Here is a 14,351-nt window from a genome sequence, read left to right as displayed (position 1 = left end):
CAGGGCTGTGCAAGGTGGCCAGTGCATGGGGATCCATGCAAGACTGTGCAAGAGGGATGGTGCACAGGGATCCCGGAAGGGCCAAGCAAGGGGGCCAGTGCACGGGGATCCCAACGGGGGGGGCCGGTGCATGGGGATCCATGCAAGGCCGTGCAAGGGGGCTGGCGCACAGGGATGTCGAGGGAACAGTGCAAGGCGGCTGGTGCCCGGGGATCCCGAGGGAACCGTGCAGGGCGGCCGGTGCACGGGGATCCAGCCCGGCGGGGCCGTGCAGGGCGGCCGGTGCCCGGGGATCCCGAGGGAGCCGTGCAGGGCGGCCGGTGCCCGGGGATCCAGCCCGGCGGGGCCGTGCAGGGCGGCCGGTGCCCGCGGATCCAGCCCGGCGGGGCCGTGCAGGGCGGCCGGTGCCCGGGGATCCCGAGGGAACCGTGCAGGGCGGCCGGTGCCCGGGGATCCAGCCTGGCGGGGCCGTGCAGGGCGGTCGGTGCCCGGGGATCCCGAGGGAACCGTGCAGGGCGGCCGGTGCCCGGGGATCCAGCCCGGCGGGGCCGTGCAGGGCAGCCGGTGCCCGGGGATCCCGAGGGAGCCGTGCAGGGCGGCCGGTGCCCGCGGATCCAGCCCGGCGGGGCCGTGCAGGGCGGCCGGTGCCCGGGGATCCCGAGGGAACCGTGCAGGGCGGCCGGTGCCCGCGGATCCAGCCCGGCAGGGCCGTGCAGGGCGGCCGGTGCCCGGAGAGCCGCGCTCGCCGCTCCAGCCGTGCCGCCCCCAGGGCTCCGCCCGCCGCGCGCAGGCGCCTGACGCTCCCCGAGCCCCGCCCCCGAGGGCGGGGCCTAGGCGACGGGGCGGGGCCGGGCGGTGCGCGTCAACGTCAGCGGGCGGGGACAGCGCTTTCCCCGCCCCCTTAAGGGGGAGGCGAGTCGGCGCAGAAGGGGTTTGTGTCGGCGGCGGGCGGGCGCGCGCCTCCCCTTTAAGGCGGCGACACGTGTGCGCGGCGGCGGCGGCGGAGCCCCGGATGGTGAGTGCGGCCGGGCCGGGCCGCGGGGGCCGGTGTGGGCCGGGCCCGCTCCCGCGACGGGCCGCGCCGCGCCGAGGCGAGCACCGGTACCGGGCGGGGCGCGCGGCGGGTCGGGCCGGGCCGGGGCGGGCGGGATCGGGCCCCGGCGGCGCTCAAGGTCGCGGGGCGGCGGCGCACGTGGCGGGGCCGCGGGTCCGGCCCGCTCCGCTCCCAGCGCCGCGCCGGGGCCCGCGGGGCGGCTGGGCCCGTCCGCTCCCCCGGGGGTCCCGCCCCCCCGCGGCCCGGCGGCACCCGTGTGCGTCCCCCCCCCCCCCCAGAGTGCCCCGACGCCACGAGGTTTTGTCCCCCCCCCCCCCGGAGCGCCCCGACGCCGCGGGGTTGTGTCCCCCCCCCCATCCGTCCGTGTCCCCCCCCCCCCAGAGTGCCCCGACGCCGCGGGGTTGTGTCCCCCCCCATCCCCTGCCCCCCCCCCAGCACCCCGACGCCACGAGGTTTTGTCCCCCCCCTCCCATCTGTCCGTGTCCCCCCCCTCCCCCCGGAGCGCCCCGACGCCGCGGGGTTGTGTGTCCCCCCCCGTCCCTGTCTTCCCCCCCCCCGAGCACCCCGACGCCACGAGGTTTTGTCCCCCCCCCATCTGTCCGTGTCCCCCCCCCCCAGAGCGCCCCGACGCCGCGGGGTTGTGTGTCCCCCCCCGTCCCTGTCTTCCCCCCCCGAGCACCCCGACGCCACGAGGTTTTTGTCCCCCCCCTCCCCCCAGAGCGCCCCGACGCCGCGGGGTTGTGTGTCCCCCCCCGTCCCTGTCTTCCCCCCCCCCCGAGCACCCCGATGCCACGAGGTTTTGTCCCCCCCCCATCTGTCCGTGTCCCCCCCCCCCCCCAGAGTGCCCCGACGCCGCGGGGTTCCCCCACCCCCCGCCTGAGTTCAGCCCCCCGTCGTGCAGCGGCGCTGGGGCCTGGCTGCCGGGCAGCCCCCGTCTCAGCCCCCCCCCCCCCCCCCCAGGGCCGCGCCGCCCCGGCCCGCCATGCCCATCGTGGACAAGCTGAGGGAGGCGCTGAAGCCGGGCCGGAAGGAGCCCGCCGAGGATGGGGAGCTGGGCAGGCTGCTGGCCGCCTCGGCCAAGAAGGTCCTGCTGCAGAAGATCGAGTTTGAGCCCGCCAGCAAGAGCTTCTCCTGCCAGCTGGAGCTGCTGAAGGGGAAGTACGTGCTGCTGAACCCCCGGGCGGAGGGCGCCGGGCGCCACAGGAGCCCCGAGGAGGGGCCGCTCAGGAAGCAGGGTGCGTAGAGGGCTGGCGAGCGGGGGCCGCTTCCGCGGCGCTCCCGGCTCTGCCCGGCGCCCTCACCGCGCCTCTGCCCCGCAGGCAGCGAGCACGCGCCGGGGGGCGCGGGCGACGGCGTCCCGGCCCCGCAGAAGGTGCTCTTCCCCGTGGAACGCCTCTCCATGAAGTGGGAGCGGGTTTACCGCGTCGGCGCCGGCCTCCACAACCTGGGCAACACCTGCTTCCTCAACTCCACGGTGCAGTGCCTGACCTACACGCCGCCGCTGGCCAACTACCTGCTCTCCAAGGAGCACAGCCGCACCTGTGAGCGGGGAGGCTCTGCCCGGCGCCGCGGGGTGTCTGGGCGCGCGGCCCGCTCCGTGGGGCCGCAGCGGGGCCCGAAGGGCTGCGGGAAGGAGCAGTGCTCGCGCGTCCCGTTCCCTAACGCTGTACTCGGCGTCTCTTGCAGTGCCTGTGCCCGTCTCTGGACGCGCCTTCTGCGTTCCCCCCTGCCTGCTTCTCTCCCAGTTGATCGTTTCTGTATATAGCACTTTTTCCCTGTTTGTAGGAATGTTTGCAAGCCTCTGTGTGCTCTTTTCTGTGGAGAGCCTTGTCTCTAGCAGGAGCAGCTAAGAACGGGGAGACTAGCCCAGTAGGGTCTGCTGGCTTCCTGGGGGGCTGAACTGAAAGATCCCCAACCTTCGCTGTCAGCGGGGAATGCATGAGGATCAGGGCAGAGGGCTGTGGGGCAGGCAAAACCCCGCCTCAGGGTGTGCTGCTTCCGGGTGGCTTTGAAAGAAGGGCCTAGCTGGGGTCCTGGCGCTGCAAGCTGGTGACCAAGGGGAACGTGCGGGGCTCAGAGCCCCGGTCTGTGGGACTCTAGCAGTGTCTGCCCTGCAGTACCAGCCTGTGCTCTCCTCTGGTGAACGACTTGTGGCCTGTTCTCCAGCCAAGTGCACGCTGGCTCACCTGTAGTGGAGACTTACCCTGTGGCTTGTGACCTGGGCTGTGCAAGTCAGAGTAATGTGAGCTGGTCCTTGTGCTTCCTGGCTGCCCCCCTGCGCTACACCCTCTGCTTTTGTCCCCAGCGCTATACAGTATCACAGAGTTCATGGGAAAATCTGAGACTGGCTGTGCTGGGTTAGGCCAAAGATCTACCTTTCCCTCCCTATACTGCTGCCTTCTCTCCTGGGTTTGTCCCCGATGTCCTCTCTTCTCCCTTCCTGCTCCAGGTCACCAAGGAGGCTTTTGCATGATGTGCATTATGCAGAATCACATGATCCAGGCTTTTGCCAACAGCGGCAATGCAATCAAGCCAGTGTCCTTCATCCGAGACCTCAAGAGTAAGGATGGCTTCCCTCTCTTCTCCTAGCAGCGCTTGGGTGCAGTGACTAAGGCACCGAGCAGAACCTTTGACACTGGGGCATGTCTTGCCAGGCAGTCCTTAAGGGATGACTCAGTCAATTTATTATGCTGCTTGGGGCTGGGCTGATGACTTCATGGATGTGCTGTGGCTTCCCCCGTGGCCAGCACAAATCTGACATCTGGTTTGGGTTGATGACGCTAAAGCCCTGATGCTCCTGCCCATGGGAGGAAGGGATTGCCTGCACCTGCTGCAGCAAGTGCTGAGGCTGTAGCTGATTCTCTTCTCTCCCGCAGAGATTGCCCGACACTTCCGCTTTGGCAGCCAGGAGGATGCGCACGAGTTCCTGCGCTACACTATTGACGCCATGCAGAAGGCCTGCCTGAATGGCTGCACCAAGTACGTGGGGCCTCTGCGAGGGCCTCTCTCCACTGTTTTCCCCTTTTGTCCCCTTGCTGGCCCACTAGTCCCCTGCCTCCGCAGGAGGGGACTGTTTAAATGTGTGGCAGGTCAGGCTGACCTGAGGGAAGCACTGGCTCAGCACCCTTGGGTGGAGGACCCAGCATCTCTCTGCTCTTCTGTAACAGAGTTCTGAGCTGTTGTCTGCCTTCTGTTGACTCCTGTGTTCCAGCGTGGCTGTGGCCCTGTCCCCAAGTGCTGAGACTATTATGAATTTGGAGCCTATCCTAATTGCTGAGGAATCCAGGCGTGTTTGCTAGCAGTGCAACCCTGGTTTTGTGGCTGAGCCCTGGTGTCCCTGGGAGCCTGCATCTCCTCTGTCTTTAGCATTCAGCTGTGAGCTCCCACTAGGAGTAACTGCTCCTTCTAGGTGAAAGGTGCGTGTCAGGGAGTCTGGTGCCACCTTTTCACCTCTGATGCCAGGAGAATCAGAATGGCAGATAAACTACAGCTTCCCTGAGTCTCTGCAGCAGGTGTGCTGGGGAAAAAAACCATGTAGAGAGCTGTATTACAGTGCGTATCCGGAGAGGTGCAGTCCATGGATCCATCTCAATCCAAAGGAACACGTATGAGTTGCTGTAGTTCTTCCTTCAGTAGCTAGCCTGGTAGCATCTAGAGGGCAGGTGGTGGGCCTCCTCTGCATGGTGGTGGTCCTTGCTTAGTATTACAGCTCAAGGTCTGGTCCTCTGCAGGTTGCAGAGGGACGGTGTGGGATCCAGTGCTTCTGTTTCTAGGTTGGATCGCCAGACCCAGGCAACCACTCTGGTTCACCAGATCTTTGGTGGCTACCTGCGGTCCCGAGGTAAGTGTGGGCTGCAGACTCTCTCTGGGTTCTGGTTCCTGGGCCTGTGTCTTCAGGAGCTCAGCTGGCATTACCCTGAGACCTTTGCACTAAAAAAATCTTTTGGGAAAATTACTAAGTGTGTGTAAATTATCTGGAGCTTCATAGTTGCAGCTTTTATGGGTCTGACTCCTCTTGTGACACTGCAAAAAGGTATTGGCTTTTTGGCTCGTTGTCATCCCCTGAAGAAACTAATGTTTGCAGCTATCTACCGGCATTTTCGTTCCCAGCGTAAGAGTGGAATTGCCAGCCCTTCCCCTTGTCGGGCTATGAGTGCATGGCCAAGATCCTGGTGCTGATGCTCCAGGGCCCAAACTTGAAGAGGGAGAACACTCCAGCTGCCTGCTGGTGTGACGGGGTGGGAGTAAAGCAGTGGAGATGGTAGGGAACAGATATTATGTGCCAGAGTGTGCTCATTGCTGTGTCTGTTGCAGTGAAATGTTCAGTGTGCAAGAGTGTATCGGACACCTATGACCCTTACCTGGACGTGGCGCTGGAGATCAGGGTACTTTTCCAGGGTTCGGGATGGGAAAGGTCAAGAGCTCTGCTCTTGCTGGTGGACGTTTCTGCAACGGCACTGTTGCTGTTCTCAAGGCCTTTGTAAACTGCTAGTGTCAAGGAACCGTGCAGGCAAGAGAGAAGCAACTTTTGTTGCTGCGCTGCCTTCTCTTTGTCTGGTGGAGCAGTGCCTGCTGTCTATGTGAGTCATGACTCCTCCAATGAAGCCCTTGGTGTCAGTGGTCCACTTGTCCTTGGCCAACAGTCCCTTTCTGCCAGCTCGCAGCAAGCTGGCGAGCGCACAGCTGGCATCAGGCTCACAGGTCTGATGTGGTCTGTGGCCCTGTCCTCATACTCTGCAGTATGTCTTTTGGGGTCAGCATCCGGGCAGGGAGCTGGCTGTAGTGTGGACAGCCCGCGTGTGTCCTGACTACTTCTGTCTTTGCAGCAAGCCGCAAACATAGTGCGAGCGCTGGAGCTGTTTGTGAAGTCTGATGTGCTTAGTGGGGAGAATGCCTACCTGTGTGCCAAGTGAGTGCAGGGGCCTGCAGGTGGGAAGGGGCTCGTGGGCGTGCTGACAGGAAGCACGCGGAAAGCCTGCGGAGATATGGAGGGGCTGTTCTGCTTGTTCCACCGCTGCCTCAGCAGCCCTGGCAAAACCGTGGGATGTGTGGCTGTAGAAGCCTGTGACAAAGCCTTGTTCTTCAGCTCACCCCTCTCATGGGGAGGGTCAGGGCTAGCAGACGCGCTCATGCGTGAGCAGGTGCCCTGGAGCGCGTGGTGTCAGCATGGTCAATTCCACAGGGGTTGCCCCTTGGCTAAGGCTAGCAATGATCTGGGTGGTGTAGTAGCAGGAGCTCTTCCCATACAGGTGCAAGAAGAAGGTGCCAGCTAGCAAACGCTTCACCATCCACCGAGCCTCCAACGTCCTCACGCTCTCACTGAAGCGCTTTGCCAACTTCAGTGGAGGCAAGATCACAAAGGTGAGTGCTCAGCAGCCCAAAGCTGGGGCTGTCTCCTGGCTCAAGACCCTGCTGTCCAGAGCAGGGTGGGAAGTAGTCCTGTGCACAGTGGAAGCTCTGCAGTCTTTCCCCAGCTGTGCTGTGGGGGCCACAGTGACTTGCAGTGGGTGTATGGCTCATCCCAGCATCTTTCTCACCATGACTTTTTTGGCCTAAGGAGAGGCTGGGTCCCCTCCCTGGAGAGATGGGACTTGTAAGACAGCTGGAGCTGCCTCTGCTCTAGTACGTAACACAGCTTCTGTGCAGGTGCCTGAGATATCCTGTCTCTGCAGGACGTGGGGTACCCAGAGTTCCTGAACATCCGACCTTATATGTCACAGAATAATGGAGATCCTGTCATGTATGGGCTCTATGCAGTGCTGGTGCACTCGGGCTACAGCTGCCACGCGGGGCACTACTACTGCTATGTGAAGGTGAGCCCACGGGGTGCTCTGGTTGGCAGGCCTCTCTGGGCTGGGAGCCGATGGGCGCTCGTGAGTTGCTGTAGTGCACAGAAAGGAGAGCGCTTAGCAGATGTGCGTGGTGTGGAGCTGTGGACAGGAGAGGACAGCCTGTGCACCACTGCAGGAAGTGTGGTGGTCTCCTGGTGCACAGTCCCTTTTCCTCCACTGGGCTGTCTCGGGGGGCTGTGGAGAGGAGCTCTGCTGAAGGAAGATGCTCCTGCAGTTCTCTAGCTGTCCTTCAGACCAGGAGGATTCCTGGGCAGAGCCTGACCATGTACTGTTTTCCTTCCTCAGGCCAGTAACGGGCAGTGGTATCAAATGAATGATTCCCTGGTCCATTCCAGCAACATCAAAGTGGTCCTCAACCAGCAGGCCTATGTATTGTTCTACTTGAGGTGAGAGGTGCCCTGTGTCCTCGTTTCCCATCTGCCTGTTGCTCTTCAGCATGTCTGTTGCATTTTGGGATAGGGCTAGTAGCACATGTCTGAAGGTGGGAAGGAAGCTTGGCCCGAGTAACCCCAATGCTTGTCTACGTGCCCTGGCTGGGAGGAGGGTTGTTAGCAGAGAGGTCTGGCCCCTTGTCGTGGTTTTGCTGCGGCAGCTCTTGTCTGAGTTTGTCTCCTGTTTGTCCTGTGCATCTCTGACAAGACGTAGCATTCCAGTTGCTCAAATTCTCCCAGTGAATATGTGCATTTCTTTGCCTTCCCCAGAATCCCCAGTGCCAGGAAGAGCTCTGAAGGGCCCGTTGCCAAAGCTGCCTCCAGCCTGCCTGGCCGTGCTGGTGTTGTCTCTGATCAGATCAAGAAAACTGTGACCAATGGGCCCATGTCTTCACCACTGATGGGTCGGGTGAGTCCTAAAGGCTGCTCTTGGCCAGTGCTCCTGAGAACTCAGAATTGCTGCCCCTCTGCTCACCAAGGGGACATGGGCTGTAGCTTCATAAAGGGCGATCCGCTGGGTGTGGTGAGAATGGCCTGTTGGAAGGATCCTGCTGTGCCAGGGATTTTCACATGGGTTGCAGGGAAAGGGAGGAGAGCTAGTGTTCCGTATCCTTCTTAGCTCGCTCACTGCTCTCCTAGATGAACTTGTTTCCTCTTTGTCTAGAGACCAGACACGCTGCAAGGGAAGAAGCTGCAGGGATCAGAGGAGATAGGAGTCCCTGTGGCCCGGAGCGCGTTCGGGACTGTGCCAAAGCTGCAGAACGGAACCACTCAGCCAAAGCTGCCTGCTGGATCCCCTTCACCCAAACTGGCCACCAAATCCATTCACACAGCAGCAGCACTTCCAGATGACATAGCCCAGAAGCCCAAGAAGCCGCTCTCCTCCCCTCAGCAGCATCTTCCACCCAGAGCAGTTCAGGGCTTCTGTGATACCAATGATGCAAGTGGGGCCAAAGCTGAATTTCCCAGGCAGAGCTCCTGGGAGAGCAAGGAGCCACCTACCTCACCCAAGCTGCTGCCAGAACCTGCCCCCAGCCAGGAACCCCAGGGCAGTGGGGAGAACAGAGGGACCTCAGAGAGGGTCTCCTGCAGCAGCAATTCCGCTAGTCCAGCGCACAGCAGAGTAGGAGAGCTGGCCAAAGCATCTCAGAAGTCCAAGAATGGAGCCAGCAGCCTGTGTACCTCTCAGGAAACGGACTATGGCACGGACCTCCCTGCTGACTATGACGCCGATCCGGCTGGCCCTGAAGACTCCAAGCTGGCAAAATTGAAATCCTCCTTATTGGGCAACGCAACTTTGGAGCCGAACAGCACCATGTCACCACCACCGGCCAAGAAACTGGCACTTTCTGCCAAAAAGGTGAGTCTGGGTGTCTGTCCTGACATTTCATTGGGTACCTCAAGTTGTCTTAGCGTGCACTTGCGCTCTGGGGCAAGTGCAGTGATAATGCTGGGTATCTTCCTATGCTAAGGTGGGCTAGGAGAACCCCTCAACCTCAAGGTTGTCACAGTTGTTCTGCCCTCCCTCTGGGCAGGGGTATGGGGTCAGGCCCCTGCTGTTGTCCACCCTCCCTCTTGTTCCCAGGGTTGTTTGCGTCCCTGAGTGATGCAGGACAAATGACTCTTGCTTTCTTGTTCAGGACTCTGAGTGCTCGCTGTACCAGTCCCTGCGGGTGGGGGGGGGGGGGCCTCGCTAGCCTTTTCAGGGTAGCGCAGGCCACGGCCATGTGGGCCCATGCCCCTTGGGGGTGAGCAGGAGCGGGTGAGCTGTAGCGGGAGACTTGCGGTGTTGCTGCTTTTTCCCAGCCAGTGGTGTGTGGGAATCTTGTGCATGGTGTGGGACTGGCCGCCTGGGTGCTGCCATACAGCTGCAGAGGCAGGTCTGCCCCAGAATTGTCTAGGACTTCTGTTCTTTAAATTTCCTTCCTTCCTTTTTTTCCTTTGTGCTTCTAACTGAAAACACTTCTGATTCTTCTTCTACCATCCCCCACTTTCCTCTCCCCATCTGTGTCTGTTCCCCCTCCCTGTTTTCTGGGCTCCCCTTTTTATTTTCTCCTCTTGGCTCACGGAAACCTTTTTTTTAGACCACCAAGTTTTTATTTATGTCAATAACTGCAGGGCAGCACCCCGCGGAAGGCGAGCGGAAGTGATCGCCATGCACAACCTCACCCAAAATTTGCTGACCACACGTACCCCACGAACACCACCCACCCTGACTCCACCTCTCCCTGGCCTTTCAGCAAGTCCAGGTAAGCAGCACAAGTAGTTCCCAGGCTCCTGCACTGCAGCAAAGCCAGTAGCAGCCCTGGAGTAGTCCATGAGGCAACTGTCTGGCATCACAGCTGGCTTAGGGGGATGATTTTAGCAGCCAGCTCCCCTTTTATTCCTGGGCTGGCAGGGCTTCCTCTGGATCCCAGAGGCAGCGCACTCCCTCTGACTGTGGACATGGGGTGGGGAGGATGCTTTGCAGGGTCTGACCCTGTCCTAATGTCCCACGGGATCAGAAGGCACCAGCCTGGTCCAGATCCTGTTCTGGCAGGGCAGTGACGATTCTGGGGGAGGCAGTTCAGTGCCTGCTGGGCAAGGTCTGCTGGATGACTGGCTGGGCTGGGCTGGCTGGCACTGCACCGGCAGATAACATGCTCTTGTAGCAGCGCCTGGATCCTAAGCATCCAGGCAGGTCTCTCGAGGCGCTGTTCTGTGAAATGCTTCATGCTCTGTGAGCAGCCCCTCTCTGTCCTGCTCTTCCTGGTCTCCCTTGATAACCTTTGCTGTGCAGCAGCAGCCCTTGTGCTTTCCTAGTCCTGCATGGTGGGGACTGTGTGGTGCTCTGTGCATTGCTGGCATGGGGCAGGCACATGCAGTGGCCCTGTACTTACTCTAAGAGCAGGCTCTGATTCCGATTTCTTGGCTTCCTGGCTGAGATGGTACCAGCTGGGTGCTGTGCCCATGCCCCACGGGATGGGGAGGAGGAGAAGGGACTCCCACCCCTGATTTGGCTTTCAGATCATGTCAGCTTCTTTTCCTGTCCTCCAGGCTGTCTTCATCTGCTCTCAAACTGCCAAATCCTGAAAAGCCTGCCTTCAGCTTCATCCTCAACTCAGCCCCTCGGCTCCCAGCCACCCCCCTGACCAATGGCTCTGCTCCCTGCTCTTTGCACCAGCTTTCTCCCTGCAGCAGGGAGAAGGGGCCCAGCCAGGTCATCCCTGGTTCCTCCAAAAAGAAGCAGCGAAAGCAGTATCATGAAGCAGAGGGTAGTCCGTGTGCTCTGGTTGTGAATGGCAAGGATGAACTCTCCAGCCCCCCGAAGAAGAGGAAGCATCTAGGTCAGGAGGGCTCGGTGTCCCCTGCAGGGAAGGGGACAGCAGTCAAGGATCCCAGTGGTGGCAGGGAGGGGCTGGGCAGTCAGGATCTGGAAAGCAGGTCCAAGCAGCAAGCATCGGACCCCAGCTGTTACCCAGGCACGGAGCCCATTTCCCCACTCAAGAAGAAAAAGAAAAAGAGGAGAACACAAGAGGCAGAAGAGCGCTGCTTTGGGATGCTGCCCTCAGGCAGGTGAGGGGCCAGGCGGGCACTCGAGTGCCCTGTGCAGCTCAACTCTGTGTGAAGTCAGGCTGCCCTTGGCATGCTGAGCTGGGTCTGCAGTCAGGTGGCTCTTGTCTCCCAGGTGGGATGGGCCTTGCTCCACCAGGCAGGGATGCCAGCTAAAGTGCTGGCCTGCTGGAGCTGGCTTCACCTGTCCCTGTCAGCCCTGCTGCCCTCCCTGTGTGCAGAGCAGCAGCAACGCTGCTAGGCTGTGGGTTTCCCTGGGTCGCACTCTAGCCTTCCTCTGGTCTGGCAATGCCAAGTTAACCCTTGCTGATTTCTTGAGCTTCAGGAGAGCTGAAACAGAGCCCTGGAGGGCAAAGCAGCAGCCGAGCTTGGAAACTGGTGCTGGAGAGAGCGAGCACCGGAAGCGCAAGCGAAGGGAAAGCCTCAACAGCCCGGCTATGGAGCAGCCCGCTGCAAATGGCTCCCACGCTAGAGACAGCACCCCAGGTAGCATCTCAGCACCTTTCTGTCCTTGTGCTCTCCCTGCTGCACAGCTCCTCCTGTTGCCAGGCTGCTTGTCTGCCCACAGAGCAGCCAGGACACCAGTGTTCAGTTCCTGGTGGCTGCCAGTCCCCAAAATTACCTGTCAGTGCCTGTTGTCTTGACCTCTGTCCTCAGCCAGTCTTGGCGTTTATGGCATTGCAGGAGGGTTGCCAAGCTGTGCTCTGGATGAGGGTGTGTTTCTCTCCAAGCTCATGGTGATGGCCCCCTCTCTAGGGGTGAAGATCTATCCCCGTCTCACTGCCTAGGACAGGCCACAGTTTGCCCAAACACCCTGCTGCCATTGGTCTGGACTTGGGAGCTCCAGGAGGATCTTTTTATGCCTGACAGTGTCTCTTTGGATGAGATCTGTCTTGGGGATTGCACAGCATAGGAAACCCTTCTGCTCCCTCCAGCTTGTCCTCACCCATTCCTGTTTCTGCAGTGGCAACGTGTGGCTGGGACAGCCAGGTCAGAGATGGGTACGAGCACTGCTCAACTGCCCTGAGCCTAGAGCCCGCACACAGGAGCCAGGAAGAGTCCAATGTGGTGAAGGAACTGCTCAGGAACTCCTTGGACAAGGCTTACGGAAAACAAGGTAATGCCTGCTGGGGTGGGCGAGCAGGCTGGCGGGAGCGCAGCCCATGGCTCCCTGCTGCTTTGAGCCCGACACAGGGCAGAGCCTGCCATGGGCCTGAGCTTCCCAGCCAAGTACTAGCACAGGCTGCAGCGCAGAGCTCCTGGGAGCCAGCTAGAGGCACCCAGCTAAGGGGCTCTCAGAGGTGCTGTGGAGTTGGGTGCTGAAGTGACTCCAGTAGTCTTTCTAGCCTGGGGGTGTGGGCTCTGCTCAGCCACGGGGCTGGTGAAATAGAGATGTGAAGGAGCACAGCCCAGTGGTCTCTGATGACTCTGCTTTGTAGTTTTGACCTGGGACGGTGAGATCTCAGCTGTCAGCCAGGATGCTGTTCGGGACGCCACTTGGGCCCGGAATGAGACGGTCATTGATGAATGGGATGAGGAGTTTGACAGAGGAAAGGTGAGTGCTGGCTGTGTTCAGGGGTCAGAGTGGTGTGGGAGGGCAGGGGAATGCTTTGTTTGCTGACTGAAAGTCTTCCTGACTCTGCACAGGTGAAAAAGTGTAAAAAGCTGAAGCGGGAGCGAAGGAGACACTTCAACCCTTTCCAGCAGCTGCAGAGCAAGCGCAACTTCTGGTCCGTGACGCATCCTGCCAAGGTGGCCAGTCTGAGCTATCGGCTCTGAGGGTGAGTCTCCCTGGAGAGGCTGGGAGAGGGGCAGGTACTTCTTCTGGGTGCTAACACTGCTCCTTTCATCCCAGGGGGAAAGGGCTGCATCCTGCAGTCCAGAGTGAATGGAGCAGTCCTGGGTCAAGGACCGTATGAGGAGCAGTGTTCCTTGGAGCTGTTGGTGTCCAGCATCCCCTTGAGGAAGGGAGCAAGAGGGGCTGCCTGCCATCCTGTGCTGTGTTCCCCACTCCGGTGTGGGATAGGTGTCTCTGCTGGGAAGGACGATGCTTGCAGGTGTCTGAGTGTGTCTGCAAGGCTCACAGCCCTGGCCGCTATATACTGTACCAGGGCTGAGCCACCTGGTTGGAGTGCTCCATGTCTCTTGTGTTCCCCTCTTTGGGAACTGCTGTCCTTCCAGACCTGCAGGGTTGCTGTGATACATGAGTGCCTCCCTCCACTTCTGACCCTCAGCAGTAGCTGGGGAAGAGCCTGTTGAGCTCCAAGGGTGAGGGGACCCCCTCTCCCCTGCCCTGGACCAGGTGTTGTCTGCTGTGGGTGCTGCTGCGTGCAGCTGCCTCAGCAGCTCCTCTGTATGCCTGCGAGCGTGGGCTCTGCCCTAGCCTGGAGCTCGGAGCTGCCAGAGCTCCTTCCATCCTTGCTATCTCTCAGTTACCAGTTCTGGAGCTTCATGCAGGCATACAGAGAGAAAGCAGGAGTTGCAGCTCCCCTCAGTGCTGCTGTTGGGGCAGCCCTTCTCCCAGCTATGCTCATCCTGTGCTTTGAGGCTCTGGGGAGCTGCACTGGAAAGTGCCTGCAAATCGTCACGGCTCATTCAGGTGATCAGTGGCATCTGCTTGCCTTGTGGGGAGTGGGACACCGGCCCTGGTTTGCATAGCTGGGACCACGAGGGCTGCTGTTAGTCCCTCCTGGGCACGCTCTGTCATGGGGCTCTCCCCTTGTGCTGGAGCTGCTTCTTGCCAGGGCATGCTCCAAGTCCGTCCTCGCCCTGCCCTGCTGCTGGGCCCCTTTTCCCAGTGCTGCTCTGTCTGTCCCAGTGCAGAGCACTGGCATGCTCCAGCCCTCCTGCAGCTGGGGCTGTGGTGTGCCCTGCCTGGGCCTCCTGGGGGTGAAGGGGCAGGAAGGGGGGCAGAGCTTGTTCCTGCACCACTGGGGCTCTGGGAGCAGGGGCGGTTTGCTGCTGCTGGGCTGGTGCTCTGAGGTGCTGCCCCCCTCTTGCTGACGGCGTGCCTGCCTCGTACAGTGCCACGCACCGCCCGGTGCTGCTTTCCCCTCGTCTGTGTGCCGCACCAGGCGTGGTGCAGCCCTTCAGTCTTCCGCTGGCCGGGCCCTGCTCCCCCCTGCACCCCGCTGCTCCCTGTGCTGCCCCACACCCCGCTCCAGCCCTGCCGGCACCGTGGGGCACGGGCTGCAGCGGGCATCGCTTCGTTATCCGCGCTATGTACGTGCCGACGAGCCCTAGGGCAGGGGCCGGGCTGGGGAGTGCATCCGTGTCACCCGACGGGCAGCGGGGGTGCTGCACGGTGGTGTCCCCCCCGCGCGCCCCCACCGCCCCTCCCCCGGTGGGGGAGCAGGGCACCGCGCGAGCGGCCCCCGGGCCCCGACCCCGCTTGTCGCCGAGATCGCGGTGCAATAAAGCAACGGAGTTTGTGAACGCTGTCTCGCGTGGGGGCCGTCGGGG

At 61.3% G+C, this 14,351-nt stretch overlaps 1 protein-coding gene across 2 annotated transcripts; it reads left to right on the top strand.

The window, feature by feature from the left end:
- The first annotated feature begins 895 nt into the window (after positions 1 to 895).
- USP36 (ubiquitin specific peptidase 36) lies at positions 896 to 14,329 on the top strand. Of its 2 annotated transcripts, none has more exons than XM_068913681.1 (20): positions 896 to 1,015; positions 2,015 to 2,289; positions 2,374 to 2,595; positions 3,504 to 3,614; positions 3,931 to 4,033; positions 4,828 to 4,895; positions 5,369 to 5,439; positions 5,881 to 5,963; positions 6,304 to 6,415; positions 6,727 to 6,867; positions 7,192 to 7,292; positions 7,608 to 7,746; positions 8,002 to 8,697; positions 9,456 to 9,586; positions 10,374 to 10,892; positions 11,215 to 11,375; positions 11,854 to 12,006; positions 12,329 to 12,444; positions 12,537 to 12,670; positions 12,745 to 14,329. In XM_068913681.1, exons 2-19 carry the CDS (start codon positions 2,037 to 2,039, stop codon positions 12,666 to 12,668), a joined length of 3,312 nt encoding a protein of 1,103 aa, XP_068769782.1. In that variant the 5' UTR covers positions 896 to 1,015; positions 2,015 to 2,036; the 3' UTR covers positions 12,669 to 12,670; positions 12,745 to 14,329. The 2 variants fall into 2 exon arrangements, with proteins under 2 accessions (XP_068769782.1, XP_068769781.1); XM_068913680.1 differs by having other exon boundaries at positions 11,209 to 11,375.
- The last annotated feature ends 22 nt before the right edge of the window (positions 14,330 to 14,351 follow it).

This window comes from Struthio camelus, chromosome 19, assembly GCF_040807025.1.
Source record: "Struthio camelus isolate bStrCam1 chromosome 19, bStrCam1.hap1, whole genome shotgun sequence".
Classification (NCBI taxonomy): Eukaryota; Metazoa; Chordata; class Aves; order Struthioniformes; family Struthionidae; genus Struthio; species Struthio camelus.
Note: the sequence above shows the minus strand (reverse complement) of the source record. Positions and strands in the feature narration are given on the sequence as shown.